This window comes from Erinaceus europaeus, chromosome 15 (assembly GCF_950295315.1).
Source record: "Erinaceus europaeus chromosome 15, mEriEur2.1, whole genome shotgun sequence".
Taxonomy (NCBI): domain Eukaryota; kingdom Metazoa; phylum Chordata; class Mammalia; order Eulipotyphla; family Erinaceidae; genus Erinaceus; species Erinaceus europaeus.
The window spans coordinates 68,175,859-68,193,531 of NC_080176.1; the positions used below are offsets into that span (position 1 = coordinate 68,175,859).

The 17,673-nt window shown below is 36.5% G+C and overlaps 1 protein-coding gene across 1 annotated transcript in view; it reads left to right on the forward strand.

Moving 5' to 3' along the window:
- Window positions 1-17,673, forward strand: part of DCC (DCC netrin 1 receptor) — a 1,300,159-nt gene that overhangs the window by 1,024,878 nt on the left and 257,608 nt on the right. Inside the window, exon 14 of the mRNA XM_016186489.2 lies at window positions 15,666-15,807. Within this exon, the coding sequence (XP_016041975.1) occupies window positions 15,666-15,807 (142 nt within the window). The remainder of the gene's footprint in view (window positions 1-15,665; window positions 15,808-17,673) is intronic.

A 17,673-nucleotide genomic window follows, 5' to 3' on the forward strand; every position in this document is an offset into this window, starting at 1 on the left:
TTATTCACCTTACTGTTAAAATAGCATCTTGTTTCCTATTTTCTATAACAAAAAGGAAATGGGAAATATGTGGGCACTGTATTTTATACCTTGAATTATATACTAGTCTATTTCCTTGTGCCTTTCAAGGACATAATTTTACATATAACTCCACTGATGTATTTCTGTTATGACTTTCTTAACTCTAGTCCCAGCATCAAGACTATTTTGTTGCTTTTAGTAGTTATTTTGTAGAAAAGAATAGTCTGAGGAAGGACTGAATGATAAGAAAGAGTTAATAAGTATCCCTAAACATCAAGCTTATTTCTAGAGAATGACTTAGGAACTGGAGAATAAAGTCTATTGATACTGACAAATTCTAAAATGTATTACTCATAAGATCGCTTTATCATGAACTCTAGGGAACAACCAAATTGCTTTATTGTAATGGAATTTTGTCAAGATGTGAGTACCTCCAGAAATTACATTCCCACTTTTCAGGACTAGAAACAGTCCTGGACGCTAGGCTCTATATGGTAAGATACCACATGAGGAAGAAAAAAAAAAAAAAAAAAAAAAAATATATATATATATATATATATATATATATATATATATATATATACATATATATATATACTATTTTAAATCTAGGAGTTTGCAAAAAGAAGGTCCTAGATACACACACACATTTTCTTTCTCCTCTCTTTCTCTCTCCCCTTTCTCTCCTTTAAGCTGCACTACATTAAGCATTTGGGAGGTGATTTTCTTGGTTGAAGAACTATTAAGTTAATTTTATTTAGTAGGCTAAGTAATAAAATATACATAAATTTTATTATAGAACCCATACACAATTGCATATATTAAAAGCAACTCCAAGGTGTTAATAAGCATTGGAGAAAGTTTGGTTCTATGAACCACTCCTCATACTATAGAAAGACACATTGCACTGAATGTTTTTGGGATAGTAAAGAAAGTTGTTACTCAAGGAAATAAAATTAAAATTAGACCAATGCTTTGTGTGCAACGGTGTTTTCAAGTGTCTATTTTTTATTTTTATTTATTTATTTTTTTTGCTGACCACCTTTCAATAACTAGGTGTCAGAGAAAAGTTATTTTGTGGTAGATAACTAGCTAAAGATTTCCTCAAGTTACATAGCAGATTAATGAAAATTTCAGTTGAACTATTTTCTGCCATCTATTTAATTATATTTCTAAATATTCATCCCTTTTTTTAAAATTAATAATTTAATAATGATCAACAAGGTTGTGGGATAAGAGGGGTACAATTCCATACAATTCCCACCACCAGAGTTCCACATCTCATCTTCTCATTTCCATTGGAAACTTCCGTATTCTTTATCCTCGGGGAGTATGAATCAAAGAAGGTGGGAGGTCTGGCTTCTGTAATTGCTTCTTCACCAGACGTGGTTGTTAACAGGTCAATCCGTACTCCTGTTTTATCTTTCCCTAGTGAGGTAGGTCTTGGGGAATGTCATGTTGGAGGACTCATTGGTGAGGTTGTCTGCCCTGAGAAGTCAGATTGATGCCCCGACCTGCGGGGTTATCGACGGAAACCTAGGGTAGGGGGCGAGAGAATGGAGGGGACAAGAGACATGAAGAACGAGAGCAAGACAGGTTTATGATCAAGCTCTGAAAATTTTATTTTACAGCCGCATTTTAAGCACACACCATGAGGAAGTTCTGCTAAGGTAGTGGGGGGAGGGAGGTGGGTGAGCAACTTTCCAAACAGTTAGATGGTAATCGCAGTTACAATGATCGGAATGTCAGTTCACCGGTTATGTGAGAGACTTAGCTAAGGTTTTGGCTCCCGGCAGATTGACATCATGGTAACATCAGCAACTTGGCGGATGAAAGCATTAAGGTATAAAGCAGAACAACTTGTTTAATAAGCAGGAACCTAGGGATAAGAATATCACAGATGAGATTTGGGGTCTTCATGTTGGGGTCCTTCAAGCTAGGAGGTCTATTTTAGGTATATTCCAAGGGGCCCATGACTTTTGTAATTTTTGCTTGAGTCCAATAGCTAACATACAGGTGGGCTGAAAGTATTGTCTGGGAAGATGCTGTCAAGAGTTGGAAACAGGACTAGAAAGCTGTATCAGAACAGAGAGTAGCTCCCAAATATGGAAAAAGTATATAAATACCATTAACTAACTGTAAACCCCATCGATCTGAGCTGGGGTTCCTCTCTTTTATCTGGAGGACGATGCTATCTCTCTAAGATTTCTGAGGCTGGCCAGTGGCATGCCCAACAGAGCATAAATGTTGCACCTGTAGGGGAAAAGCTTCAGGAGTTCTACAGGCATCACTCTTTCTCCTAACTTTCTTCTCCTTCTCAGTTTCTCTCATCTCTATTCAATAAATAAACACATATATTTTGAAAAGAAAACTATAAAATAAATAATAATTCTGAACTGTACACTAGACACAACACCTCGTAAGTTATTCTAAGCACCAAGTTGAATATCTTAGGATGTCTCAATATACTTCCATGTAGTTGTGACTGTATATATATTTGTGAGCTATATTTAATATTTGGAATTCATTCTTATGTGGATAGCTAGCTTCTATTATACGAAATAAGCTAAAACATTTGGGAACAGTGTTGAATCAGCCACAGTACCAGAGGTGTTATTAAGGGTATCCCTTCACAAAGATTAAGGGTATTCTTTCATAAAGATTAGTCGGAAGTATCTAGAGAAAACCAAAGTGTTATATAGCATTAGGGCCAGGTGGATGGTATCAGAAGAACTGATAAAACACTTTTGTTGGATAATCAGGTCAGTGGATATGAAGGTTCACAGCCTGAAGGTTCAAAGTCTAAAAGGTAGTAAGCATTGTCTTTATAACAGCCTACATTAGATTCACAAAGATCAGAGCTGCCTAAGGTCTTAGTCTTGGGCACCCTGGAGCCACTGAGATTAACAAGACAAAAGAACAAATAAAAGATGTATGGCAACAATCTAGTAGTTGAAATTTGAACCCAAATCAAAGTGTATTTGTAGCATTTACATGAAAGTGCAACATGAGAAATTGTTCCAGTGAGTGACATTGTTTTGCGTAATTAGGGATAGAAATTTCCGTAGTTGGTCAAATAGAGCTTAATTTGTAGTTAGGAATCCCACTGAGGCAATGTGAGGAATAGAAAGTTCCCAAGGCAGGGAAAAAGGGAAGTTTCTTTTACAACTAAACAAACCTATGGATGAAGAAATGTTTGTATTCTTTTGAAGTAACCCAATAAGATCATAACAGAATAGCTTTCTTAAATTTTTTTTTTTTAAAAAAGAGTATTTCTTGTCTGCCTTTAAGATACGTTGATACGGTTTTGCTCAAAATGAAGTATTAGTCAATTTGCTTATTACCATACTTTTATTATAGTATAAATATTTAACTCAAACTTTCTGTGATACTAATAGACTTCTTTCTGGGAATGTGTCATACACAGTATTTGTTAACATGACTTTATGTCATTTTAAATAACATTTGTCTACATGAATGCTAAGTTTAATATGCTTCCCAAATTTCTAACTTAGTTTACAACTGTACTGCATATTTTTAATAGTGAAGAAAAAAGTAAAATATGCAAGAATAGTATATTAATGTAGGCTCTTTGGCTTTATAATATCTTACTGACATTTTATCAAACACATACTTGTTCAGTACCATAAAGGATATAGGTCAGACAAACAAACAACAACAACAAAGCAAAACAAATGAGAGACAAGATAGCTCACTTGCTTTATCATGGGCATGGCCTTGATTAGAGCCTGGCCCCCATAGCATTGAAAGAAGCTTTGGTGCTCTGGTGTCTTTATCTAGTTTCTGTATCTCTATCTCTCTCTATCTTTACCTTTTTTGAAAAAGGCAGCCTAAAATGGTGTAGCCCCAATGACAGTAAAATAACAATAAAGGCAAAGGTAAAACAATGTTGTAAATTGTTCACACAAATGTAATAATGTTTATGATGTCATTTCACTAATAGATTAATTCTATTCCAGTTTGAAATCCATCCTTGCATTAATAGAATATCTACCAAGTATTTAGATAAATATCAGAAACTAAATAGTAAATACCATTGTAAAATTTGGGTAGTATTAAGGTAGCATTTATTCTAAATAATGATGTTAGAAAATACCCTTCTGAACATTTACTAGCTATTATCAATGTGGATAGCCTTTATTTCTACATCCTTTGTAAATTATAATTTACTGATGTTTCCAAAAATTCTAGTGAACTTTTATGAAGGTGTATTATTTTACAGTTACCCTTATCTCAGTTAATGAACTATCATATTCTGAATTGCCTTTACCAGAAACCTAAGTTATTTTTGATAACATTTCCCCTTTTTAAGCCTGACGTTCAGTAAATCACCAAGTCTTCTCAACTCTACTTCCAGAATTATATGTAGCCTCTCTTTATTGTTTGTATTCCCCTGAACTCAACTCTACTCTAAAGTTTCCTCTTTACTTCCCATGCTTGAAGGTTTTATTAGCTACATTAGAAAAGTGGCTAGTCCACCAGGTTCCAGATGCTACCATAATGCCAACTGGACTTCCCTAGACAGATGACCCCACCAATATGTCCTGGAGCTCTACTTCCTCAGAGCCCTGCCCCACTTGGGAAAGAGAGAGACAGCCTGGGAGTATGGATCAACTTGCCAATGCCCATGTTCAACGGGGAAGCAGTTGCAGAAGCCAGACCTTCCACCTTCTGCACCTCATAATGATCCTGGGTCCATACTCCCAGGGGGTTAAAGAATAGGAAAGCTATCAGGGGAGGGGATGGGATAAGGAGCTTTGGTGGTGGGAATTGTACCCCTCTAATCCTATGGTCTTGTCTATGTTTCCATTTTATAAATAAATTAATTAAATATAAAAAGAAAAGTGAAAATAACAAGGGTAACAAAAGGGAATAAATAAATAAATATTTTTTAAAGTGGCTAGTCTATCAGCAAATTTTTCAGTAAATATTCATAGAAGAAAGTCATTTAAAAGTGTTAGTAGCGTATTACCACCTGTATTTCTGTCAGTTTACAAAAGAAAAATAGTTAATACACAAAGATATTCTTTTAAAAAATTATTAGTGGTTTATTTATGATTACCAAAATTGTAACGCAACAACGGTATAATTCCATACAGTTCCTACTACCAGATATCCCTGTCCCATCCCCTCCATTGGAAGATATTCCCTCTGGGAGTATGGACCAAAAATCTTTATGGGGTATAGAAGATGGAAGGTCTGGCTTCTGTAATTGCTTCTCCTCTGGATATGGACATTGGCAGGTTGATCCATACCCCCAGCCTGTTCCTATCTTTCTCTAAAGGGGTAAAGCTCTGGAGAGGTGAGACTTCTGGACACACTGACAAGATTGTCTGCCCATGAAATCCTAGTGGTGTCTGCAACTTAGTGGCTGAAAGGCAGTAAGATATAAAGCAGGAAAAAAAAAAAGTTTAATAAACAGGAACCCAAAGTTAGGAATAGAACAGATGAAATTAGGGGTCTTCCTGTGGGAAGAAGCTAGGAAGTCTATTTTAGGTATATTCCTAGAGGCCCATAACTTTTTATTTATTTATTTATTTATAAAAAGGAAACACTGACAAAAACATGGGATAAGAGGGGTACAACTCCACACAATTCCCACCACCAGAACTCCGAATCCCACCCCCTCCCCTGATAGCTTTCTTATTCTTTATCCTTCTGAAAGTATGGATCCAGGGTCATTATGGAGTACAGAAGGTGGAAGGTGTGGCTTCTGCAGTTGCTTCTCTGCTGAATATGGGTGTTGATAGGTCCATCCATACTCCCAGCCTGTGCCTCTCTCTTTCCCCAGTGGAGCAGGGTTCTGGGCAAGCAGGGCTCCAGGACAGGTTGGTGGGATCGTCTGCCCAGAGAAGTCTGGCTGGCATCATGTTACCATCTGGAACCTAGTAGCTGAAAAAAAGAGTTAACATATAGAGCCAAAAAATTGGTTAAGTAATCATTAACCTAAAGCCTGGAAAAGTTCATATGAAGAGTTGGGGGGGGGGGGTCTCAGTCTCTGTTTTGTAGTTAGTAATTCTATTTTAGTTATATTCCAAAAAGCCCATGACTATACTAGGTTTTTTTTCTTTTTCTTTTTTCCTGAGACTGACATCTGATATGCAGGTGGATCTAAGTTATTGTCTGGGGAGATGATGTCATGGCTGGAAAAAAGGACCAGAAATCTGGATCAGGGAAGAGAGTAGCTCCCAAATATGGGAAAGTTGTATAAATATCGCTGACTGTAAACCCCATCGATTTGATCTGATCCGGGGCCTACATTTAGCTTTGGAGCCTATGTGGGGCCCCATAACTTTAGTGATTTTTTGCCTGAGCCTGATAGCCAACATGAAGGTAGACTAAAAATATTATCTGGGGAGATAATATTTTTAGTCTATATTCTGACTGTTGTTAACTTTGAGTGATCTCGCTTGTATTCTGCTTCCAACACAGGTCTACGTTTTTCTTTTCTTTTTCTTCTCATTTTCCGCTCACTTTTCTATTAACCATTCATATTTACCTCTTTCTTTTTCTCTTTTCCCTCTTCTTCCTTTAAATTATTTTACAATCTGTTGCTTAATTATTGTGCACCACCACACTGATGGAACTTCCTAGTTTGTTCCCACTGTCTGCTTTAATTCACACCATAATCCTTTGAGGTAGGTACTGTGATTATCTCATATTGCAGATGAGACAGTGTTGGCTCAGAGAGCTTAAGTGGATCGTTCACTGATAAGTAAAAGTTGATGTGGGGGTGAGTAGTGTGACTCTAGCTAAGGCAATATTCGGGACAATGACAAAGTAAGATCTCCTTTAGGACAGTGACAGGCAGAGGTAATTGAAGTAAGACATGGGATGGAGGATAGATATATAAGAGGTTCTTTAGAAGTGATGATGAGCACTTCTTTTTAAGATCCCATAGGACCTCATGAGTACTGAAAGTGTATTTCTTTTCTCTCATTCTTCTCCTTCTTCTCCTTCTTCTTCTTCTTCTTCTTCTTCTTCTTCTTCTTCTTCTTCTTCTTCTTCTTCTTCTTCTTCTTCTTCTTCTTCTCCTCCTCCTCCTCCTCCTCCTCCTCCTCCTCCTCCTCCTCCTCCTCCTCCTCCTCCTCCTCCTCCTTCTTTCTTCTCCTTCTCCTCCTCCTCCTTCCTCTTTCCCCTCCCCTTCTCCCTCTCCTTCCCCTTTCCCTTTCCCTTCTCCTTCTCTTCCTCCTCCTCTTCCCCCTCCTCCTCTTCCTCCTCCTCCTCCCCTTCCTTCTCCTCCTCCTCCTCCTTCTTCTTCTTCCTCTCCTCTTCCTTCTTCTTTTTTTTTTCCCGAGCAAGGCTCAACTCTGGTTTATGGTGGTGCAGCGGATTGTACCTGGGACTTCAGAATCTCAAACATGAAAGTCTCTTTGCATAACCATTATGCTATCCACACTGCCCTCTGAAAACATATGTTGAAACATCATATAAAATTCAACAAGTCACCTAGTATAAGAGACAGAGTCTAATATGATTCTTAGTTAAGGTTCACGATCCTTAGAAGCCTATGTGTTTCATCTAAAACTTTCTTAATTGGTTATAAGGATCTCCTTTCAATTATATTCAAATGTTACCTGGCTAAAACTGCTTGAAAAAATAAGTGTGTGCTTGGAGAGAGGCTTGTATTCATTTGTATTTTACTCTAGGGTTAAGGCAAATGTGAGTGGGCAGTGGGATATATGAAAGGTTTTGGATGCTGTACTAGTATTTTTTTTTCTTTTCTTCTTATTCTTTTATTCATGAGCATAAAGGAAAGAAAAAGAAATATAGTAGTGGAGCAAAAAAAAAAATGATAATACCTTATCGTTGAGTGGGACAGCATTAACCCACATAGATATGAAACAATGTTCAATATAATGACTTCTTTAAAAACAATAATGCAAACTGATCTCCACCATGCTTTTTGTAAATCACTAAATTTTACAGTGAACAATTAGTGAATAGAGGAATTTGGAGAAGCTGAATTTTTACAAAATCTGAAAAAAAAAGTGAAACTAATTCTTGATTCAAGAGAGAAAACTCACTACACCAGTTAAAAGGATCATTTTTCACCTCTCAAAGTAGTGAAAAGACTAAAAGTCAAGTCACAACCACTAGAATTGATTTTTCAAATGTCAAAGGTTGTGTGTTAAGTACTTTTAATACAAATCATTACAGGCTTACCCCCTAAGCCAGGTGGTACTCCCACAATATTCCCCCAACAGAGACAGATGTAGGTTGGCTTAGTAGGAGAATGAATAATAAAATCAGAACTTCCGAGCAGAACAGGTCTCAGATAGAAAACAAACCAGATTGTATCAATAAAGAAGAAAAAGATTCTCAACCCTTTCACTTGTCTTCCCACAACAGTTGCTGAGATATCAATGAGAAGGTATCAAACATGCTAATTATCCATAGATGAGGAAGAGTAAGAAATGCGAAATTATTCCCAAGAATGAGTAATAAGCATTGAAGAGTTTCACCTTCTGGCATGTAGTTTCTAACTGGTCTTTGTAATTATGGACACTAGAAATTGATATTAAGATATTGGATACTTGGAAATAATTTATGCAATCACAGAAAATATGAAACATCCTCAAATGTGATAAAGAAAAATTATTATCTGTCAAAAAGGAAGTATTGCTTATGTAATAATTAGATGATTAAGTTCTCTTGGTTTATCAAGAGACTTACAGTCATTTGATAGACAGACTAAGCACAATTATCCTTCCTTTTCCAATGTTTGTAGTGAGATATAGATAATTTTTAAGACTTAAGAGAGGTCACTCAGAAAAGCAACTGCTTAACAGGAAATCATAACATTCTACCTATTTATGTAAGGTTTAATATCTTCATTTTTATTTCTACTTTCTATTTGAATTTAATTTTGACTTTAAAAACAAGCTTGCCATTCTAGGAAAATTACTCTTGTTGATTTGCCAAAGGCTATTTTTGTTTTTTAATTGCTTACAAGGTTATCACTGGGCTTCTATGCTGGCACTATGAATCCACTGCTCCCATTGACCCTCCCCCCTTTTTTTCTTCCTATTATATTTTGATAGGACAAAGAGAAATAGAGAAGAGAGGGGAAGAAAAAGATAGAAACTTGCAGATCTTCACTTCTTGCGAAGAAGGGTTCCTCCCCATTACTGCCTTCTGCAGATGGGGATTGGGGGTTGAACCTGGTTTTTCTGCATGGTAATGTGTGCTCTCAACTGGGTGTACCACTGCCTCCCCCATGGCTATTTATGAAATATCTATTATATGTATTTAAAATATTTACTTGTTTATTACCAATTTTGTTTGTTTCAATTCTATACATCTTTAAATATGAGTGAAACTATCTGGTACTTATCTTTCAGTAAGTATATCACTTCTAGTTTTGTCCATTTGATCCTAAAGGATACCAAATAATCTTTTTGAATTGTTACCTAGTACTGCATTTAGTATATGCCAAGTTCTACTTTGTGTTTCCCCTTCTGTTCTTATTTCTCAACTTCTGTCTATGAGATCATCCCATATTCATCGTCTTTTTCTGACTTACTTTACTGAACATGATTACTTCAAACTCCATCCAGAATGAGGTGAAGAAGGCAAATTCATCATTTTTAATACCTGGGTAGTATTCCTTAAGTGTAAGAAGATTATGTTCTGCCTTATGGAGAAAATACACATTATTATCTATGTTCAGACATAAGTTATAGTGCTGTTGGTCATGAGCTCAATGTCAATGAGTTAAAAAAATAATATCAAATAAGAGGCTGTCGATGGAAAAACATAAAAAACAAGGTGATATATTGATGAATATATATATATATATCCAAAAGCTTAAGGAATCTTAAATGACTATTTTCTGTAGGAGCAGTATTTCAATATTTCTTATTCAACTGTTTGCTGAAACTTCATAGACTAAAACTACCAAGACTGATGAGAAGTGATTGTGGTTAGCACATTCTTTGAAGCTGTTTATATGTTTAGCAAACAACTGTGATTGATTTTTTTTTCCTTTTACAGAGGAAATTAATTTTATGTGTGCATTGGTTTGTTATGCATCTAGGAGGTGAGACTTATGCTTTTGTCTCCTTCAAAAAAGCATGTGTTGCCTCTACTGTGTTGTCACATCATTGATACAAGATCAAAGTGCCTGTGAAATTTTGGGTCAGGAGGCTCAGAAAAACATTCCTTGCTTTTGTTTGGCTTCTTTGTAATTGCCAGTCATTTCTAAAGCTTCAAAAGGACAAATATATATTCATTTTACATACTGATTAAAAAATAATTACTTACATATTCTTTTTAAGAGTTAATTTGCACTAACAGGTTTACCCTGTTCCCATTTGCTGTACTCTCCATGTTCAATACCTTTAACTACTAGTTATCCTTTTATTAGGGAGTTAACAGTATACAGTCCAGTTGTAGAAACAGGTTCAATTACTCATCACCTCATGCATCATGCAGTAGGACTTTGAGATGTTCTCTGCCTCCTCCCTCCCTCTTCTTTCCCACAGTTCTTTGCTTGTTCTTATTACTTAACTTTCACATAACATAATATTATCAAGTTCCAACCAAGATGAAGCAAAGGAGATCATTTCATAATTTTTAATCACTGAGTAGTGTATCTATACTGTTGTATGCTTTACATTGGGTTGTTCTAGCTCTCCCCCGCCAAGAGAATTGGATCAGTCCAGCTAGTTTCGCGGGCCCGCTGGGCCCCGCCCCTAGGAACCCCAAGAGGGTTCCAGGGTTCCAGAGTTCCAGAGTTCCAGAGTTGGAGAGTTGCAGAGTTAGAGAGTGCTTGTGCCGCTGCGGGGGGGAAAGAGGCAGCAGAGTTCTGTTTGGTGATTAGTTTGTCTTAGTTTATGAATCGTTGTTTCTAAATAAAGAAATACAGCTTCCCTGCCCAGCCGTATGTCTCTGGTCGTCTCTGTTACCTGCCAGTGAAGCTAGCCCGGCCAGCTGGAGCTGCTGAATTTTAACAACACTATATCACAATTTTCTTATCCATGCACCTGTTGTTGGACATCTGGGTGGCTTTCAAGTTTCCACTATTAAAAACTGTGCTTCTGTTAACATAGGTACACATAGGTCTCTTTTGACAAGAATTTTTGTTTACTTAGAGTAAATCCACAGGAGAGAGATTACTGGGTCATAAAGTAGGTCCATTTCTAATGATCTGAGACATCTCCAAGATATTTTTCACAAAGGTCAGGCCAATTTATAAACCCACCAATAGTGCAAAAGTGTCCCTTTTCCCATATCCTCTCCAAAACTTGCCTTTTCTTTCCTTTCTGCTGTATGACATTCTCATGGGTGTAAAGTGGTATCTTATGGTTTTCTTTATTTGCATTCCTCTGATAATTAGTGACTTTGAGCACATTGTCATGTGTCTGTTGTCTCTGTTTCTCTTTTTCAGTGAAGTTTCTGTCCATGTTATTGATTCATTTTCTAATGGACTTATTTGTTTGTTCTGAGCTAAGTTTATTGAGTTGACTCTGTGTTTTGGTTATTAGTCCTTTATTTGAAATCTGTTGTACAAAGATCTTCTCTCATTCTGCAAGATGACCTCCTCTTTGGGTGATGGCAGTTTTCATTGTGCAGAAGTTTTTCTAACTGCCATTTACCTTTATGTTATCAGTAATGTGCTCATGTAGCTTTTCATTCATTCTGATTTTTCCTCCCTCAGGTTATTTTCTCATCCTCTGATCTTTCTTCTCTCACTCCCTCGTGCTTTGCTGAGGTATAATTGCAACAAAGTAAAATGCACAAATTTAATTGCTCAGTTTCATGAGCTTGTTAGTGCTTTATGGCAGTCACAATAAATGACAAAGACAGGGCATTAAAGCAGCAAATATTTACTTTATTATAGTTCTGGAGACTAGAAGTTCAAGATCAAGTTGTTAGGTGTTAGCAAAGTTTGTTTCTTCTGAGGTCTCTCTACTTGGCTTATATTTTTTCCCAATCTCTTCACACAGTCATATTGCATGCATCTATATTTTATCCCACACACACAATTCTCCCTCTCTCTCCCTCTCTCTCCCTCTCTCTCTCTCTTTCTCTCTCTCTCTCTCTCTCCACTCATCATACTGGATTAGATCTCCTACACTAATGACCTTATTAAAACTTAATTACTATTGATTTTGTAAAGGCCCTCTCTACAAACACAGGCACATTATTCTGTGTTGATTAGGACTTCAACATATAAAGAAGCAGAGGAGGAAGGCACAACTTAGCCCATAAAAAGTGAATTCATTTTTTGTCACTAAAATGAAATAAAGATTCAGTATGTTTCCAGAACCCCTCCCACACAGAGTATCATATAATTATATCCAGTCACTCCCCAATGCAACTGCCATAGGCAACTACTGTTCTGATTTGTATTTTACAACGTAAGTTTTCCTTTTCTTGAACTGCACTGGACTTTAGCAGCAAACATGCTTTTGTGTCTGATCTCTGTCATATCGCCATTTTCTTCATTGTCTTCCTGAAAGTTGTACATTATTCCTTTGGCTTTGGATTCTTTCTTTTGTGCATTCTTTAAAAATGCTTCCTTTCTAAATTGGTACACTGTTTATTTCCTTTGAGCATATTAATCTCTAGATAAAGAAACTACAAAAGGTGATCTTTGGAACTGTGCATACCTGAAATATCTATAGTATCCATTTATGGGATTGTGTTATACTTTCTTTATACTTCACAATTTACTTGACTAGACATTAGAATTAAAATCCTCTAAATAAAACTAAAATAAAATAAATAAAATCCTCTAAATAAAAATAAAATTAAAAAATCCTCTAATAAAAATCCTCATTTTATAACTATTCCATTGTTTATTTCTATAATGATTTCTTTTTTAATAGTTTATCTATTGAATATAAGAGAAATCCAATGGAAAGGGGGATATAGAGAAAGAGAGAGAGATAGTGATCCAGGAGATAGTGCAATGGATTGAGCATTGGCTCTCAAGTATGAGGTTCTGAGTTCAACCCCTGGCAGCACATGTACCAGAGTGATATCTGGATCTTTCTCTCCCTCCTCCTATCTTTCTCATGAATAAATAAATTATTTAAAAGAGAGAGAGTAAAAGAGAGAGAGAGAGAGAGAGACCCACAGTACTGCTTCACTGCTTTTGCAGCTCTCTCTTCCTCTTCCCCACACAGGTAATATTAAAATGATATTAAATCCTTGCCTTTGTGAATGGAAACATGCACTCAACCAGTTTTGTCACTGCCTGCCTTATATTCCATTGTTTTCTAACTGCAACTGTTGTTCAGAATTTTGGTGTTTCTCATATTACTGATAATCTTTTCATGTGAGTTCTGGAAAAGTTTGAGTCTGGAGGCCGGGTGGTAGCACAGCGGGTTAAGTGCACGTGGCACAAAGCACAAGGACCAGCATAAGGATCCTGGTTCGAGCCCGGCTCCCCACCAGCAGGGGAGTCGCTTCACAAGCAGTAAAGCAGGTCTGCTGGTGTCTATCTTTCTCTCCCCCTCTCTGTCTTCCCCTCCTCTCTCCATTTCTCTCTGTCCTGTCCAACAACGATGACATCAAGAAAATAGCAAGGGCAGCAAAAGGGAATAAATAAATAAATAAATAGTTTGAATCTTCCTTGTCTTAAAAGACTATTGTATTTCACAGTAATCTTCCTTGACATGGCCCTTAAACTTTTTTTTTTTTTTTTGTATTTGACATTTCATAATTTCTTTTATATCAAAGCTTCAAGAGTTCCAAAAGTGTAAGGTTTCTTGGGAAGTAGAATCACATATATATTTGCTTTAGGGGATGGACATTATGGAAAAACTTCTAATTATCTTCATTCTCTGATTTTCAATGATTGTCTTCTTACAACATTTATTTTGGGTGGTATCTTTTACCTTAGAATACTATTGCATAGTTAGTTCGTGCATCTGAATTATATGTATTATAGAAACTTCAAAAAATCTCATCATTTCTATCCACTCATGGATGCAATCAATATCTTCTCTTCAGTTACCAGAATACTGATGACAGATTTCAGGAGTCCTTTTCTTGCTTTAAGCATTACTGTTGTTTCTTTCAGGCGTCCATTAGACTCCTCTGTGCCTCTCTCCTCTGCCTTTTGTGCTAAAGGTATTTTTCAAATGCCTGGCAGTCTCGTATTCTTAGTTTAGATAGCAATGAAGTACTAAAATGCTGATTGCATAGTTTAAATTCTGGTGTAGGAGTGAATGTAATTAAGGGATCACACCTTGGGGATTAATCAGGGTCCTAGTGGTTGTTTTCTCTAGGGTCAAGCTATTTTCTCTAGAAAAAATTACATGATGTAGAGTAGATCAGGTTGCCACTGTCTTAAGTTTCAGATGAAGTAATAAGATGTGGGTGGGGATCTTCATGAATGCGAATAGGATTTCGTATCTGTCCCCTGGGTGCTGCAAGATGGTTTAGCTATTGAGATGCACATATTACCAAGTGGGCAGACCCTGGTTCCAGCCCTGGGCCATCACATGGGAGCAGTTGCAGAGAGGAAGCTTCATAAAAGTAGAGTGATAATATGGTGTCTTCCTTCTTTTCCCCTCTCCATCTCTATTTATCTCTTTTACTCTCTTTCTAGAGGGGAAAAAAATGGCTTAAGCAATAATTCTGGTGGCAAATAAATAAATAAGTGGGTTAGGAAGACAGCATAATGATTATGCAAAAGACTCTTATGCCTGAAGCTCTGAGGTCCCAAATTCAATCCCCAGCACCACCATTAGCCAGAGATGATCTGTGCTTTAGTCCCTCTGTCTCTCTCCCTCCCTCTCTCTTTCTCCCCCTGTGTTTGTGTATATCTTTCAATCTGTATCTCTATTTCCTTCAGATAAATAAATATATAAAAATAAAATAAATATAGAGGACAAATAGGTAAATCTAGGACCAGGTGGTGGTTCACCATGTAGAGTGCAGTCCCCCAATGAAGAAGCAAGGCTTCATAAGCAGTGAAACAGTACTGTGTCTCCCCTTCTTTCTGTCTTTCTCTCATCTCTACTTCAGTCTTTCACATCTTATCAAAAACAAGTGACCACTGGGAGCATTGGAGTGGTACAGTCCCCAAACCCCAGTGATAATCCTGATCGCAAAAACAAAAGTTAAGATAATTAAACAATAAATCCATCCCTTGTATCTGCCCCATGTGTCAGCCCTCCTGCCTTCTAGTTTATTTAGGAGGCAGTCCTCTCCAAATGTTCTTATATCTTTGTCATCTAAAGAGCATTGTTTTTCATTACTGTCTCTTAAAGATAAATTTTTGATTTATCCTCCTCTCTTGGATAACTCCCTGAATTTCCTTCCAGTTTGCCACCTCCTGTTTATTGTCATGTCTCATCACTCCACTACAATTCTGTTTATTTATGAACAAGTTTTATAATATCTTACTGTCACTTTGGCGGTATTGCACAGAAGGGTCAGTGATTCATAGGATCAATTAAATGAATTATGTATTTTTGTCCAAGTCAGACAAATAGAAAAAAACTATCAAACTATAAAATTGGATTTAATGTGATTGCAATGGACAATCTCTAATTCTTCTTGTCTCTCTGCTTTATTCTCACTTAGGTTCATGTCCTTTCTTTGACCCTGTCCTATTGTCTTTTCTTTTTCCAATGTTTTAATTTACATCTGCTATTTTACAGAGTATCAAAGTGAGCTGGTTGCCTCCTCCATCAGGAACACAAAATGGATTTATAACTGGCTATAAAATTCGACACAGGAAGACGACCCGCAGAGGTGAAATGGAAACACTGGAACCGAACAACCTCTGGTACCTGTTCACAGGTCAGTAATCATGTAGTGTCTTCTTGCAAGGTTCTGGTAAATTCAGTGCTTTAGGAATAAGATACACTCTCACTTCAAGGAGGCATTCATCTTTTTTCCTAGTAGGGAAGATTTATTGGTGTGAACAAGAATAGTCTTTATATTTGTATCTTGAAATTCTTGGTAATGTCCCCCTTACATTATTTCTGGTTCATCATATTAATGAAAGTGCATACACGATCTCTTCATATTAGTTTCTCAGCATTGCTGCTTCAGTCATAACTCCAATTACCAAATAACTTCTCATTGTTTAACAAATAGCTTTTAAAAGGCATTCCATTAAAATAGAATCCTTAGTGCATGTCAGTTCAGGTTACTGAAAAATAGAGATGTAGACATTCAAAATAATCCCTTTAGGGTCCAAGACCAGGGAAGCAACAGTGAATAGACAATGAAAATGAAGCAGAGAGAGAGAAAAAAAAAGTGATGACATATTATAAGTTTACTTTATTATTTATTGACACCAGGGTTAGTGATGGGGCCATATTTTTCATAGTTTCTTTTTGTTGTTTGTTTATAGAGACAGAAATTGAGAGGGAAGGGGGAGATAGGAAGAGAGACACTTGCACCACAGCTTCACAGCTCATGAAGCTTCTCCCTAGCAAGTGGGGATTAGGGGCTTGAATATGTGTGCTTATACATGGTAACATGAACATGCTAGCAGGTGCTTCACCACCTGGTCCCTGGCCATAAGTCTAGAATCAGCAAAGGTTGTGCTTGACTTCTTAGGGTGTCTTGAAAGGTTATGTGAACTCCTATGTCTCACAGTGAATGGATAGCTATTAGGAAGTGGTGGGCAATTTCTCTTTGTCATTGGTCAAAGTTCACAATTCATTAAGCTGACCTTCAGACAGCCTACAAGGGAGCCAAAGATTTTGGTGAGTGTGAAGACATAGGCTTCTCTCCTTGTCAGAACCTTATTTGATGTAAGTTTGGCCTAGGCTAACGTAAATGCCCAATATAAGTTCTGAGAGCATAAGCTCTTGCAAAGGACATGGAATGCAAAACACATATACATAGCAAGAACTTATGACAAGGATTTATGAGTGAAGTTGAACAAATTTGGAATGACACATAAATTATATCTAGAGTCATATACACACTACCAAGGTAGGTTGCAAGAATCATATCACTTATTTTTTTATTTATAGCTAGAATCCTACATAAGGATTCTTGAATTTAAGTGGAAGTTAGGGTGCTATACTGCTTAAAAAACTGAAGTGAAGCCAAAGACCTGTACATTTCTCTGTTAAAGTAATGGAAAGAACATAAAAATAAGTGGAGTTGAAGTAAGACATATATGCTCATTAGGATATTTATTATAGCATATAGTTAACTTTGAAAGAAATCATCAAACTTGAAAAATTTTAACTTAAAAAATCTAATAATTTTTATAAATAAATAAATAAAATCTAAATATTTAGGAAATGTTCAGTCTGATTCTTAAGATTTACTATTAAACTAAGAGAGACTCTGAATGTAATAGAAAATCTAAAGAATATACAAATCTTAACTTATAATAGATAAGACTTTAAATCCTAAAATATTTTATCATCACTTTTCTTTCTTAATTTCATACGATTAAACAATAAAGTAAAAGTTAATTTTAGAAAATAATTAAAAGACTGGAGAGATAGTACACTGGGTAGGATGTGTGCCTTGTCACATTTGCAACTCAGGTTTGGGCCCTAGACAATTAGAACTTCTAATGAGCACTGCACAATCCATCACTAAGCTGATTTAATATTTTGCCAGTCAGGGTTTGGATAGTAGGTCACCTGGTAGGTCAGATGTTATCGTGTGTGGGGAACCAGCTTCAAGCTCCAG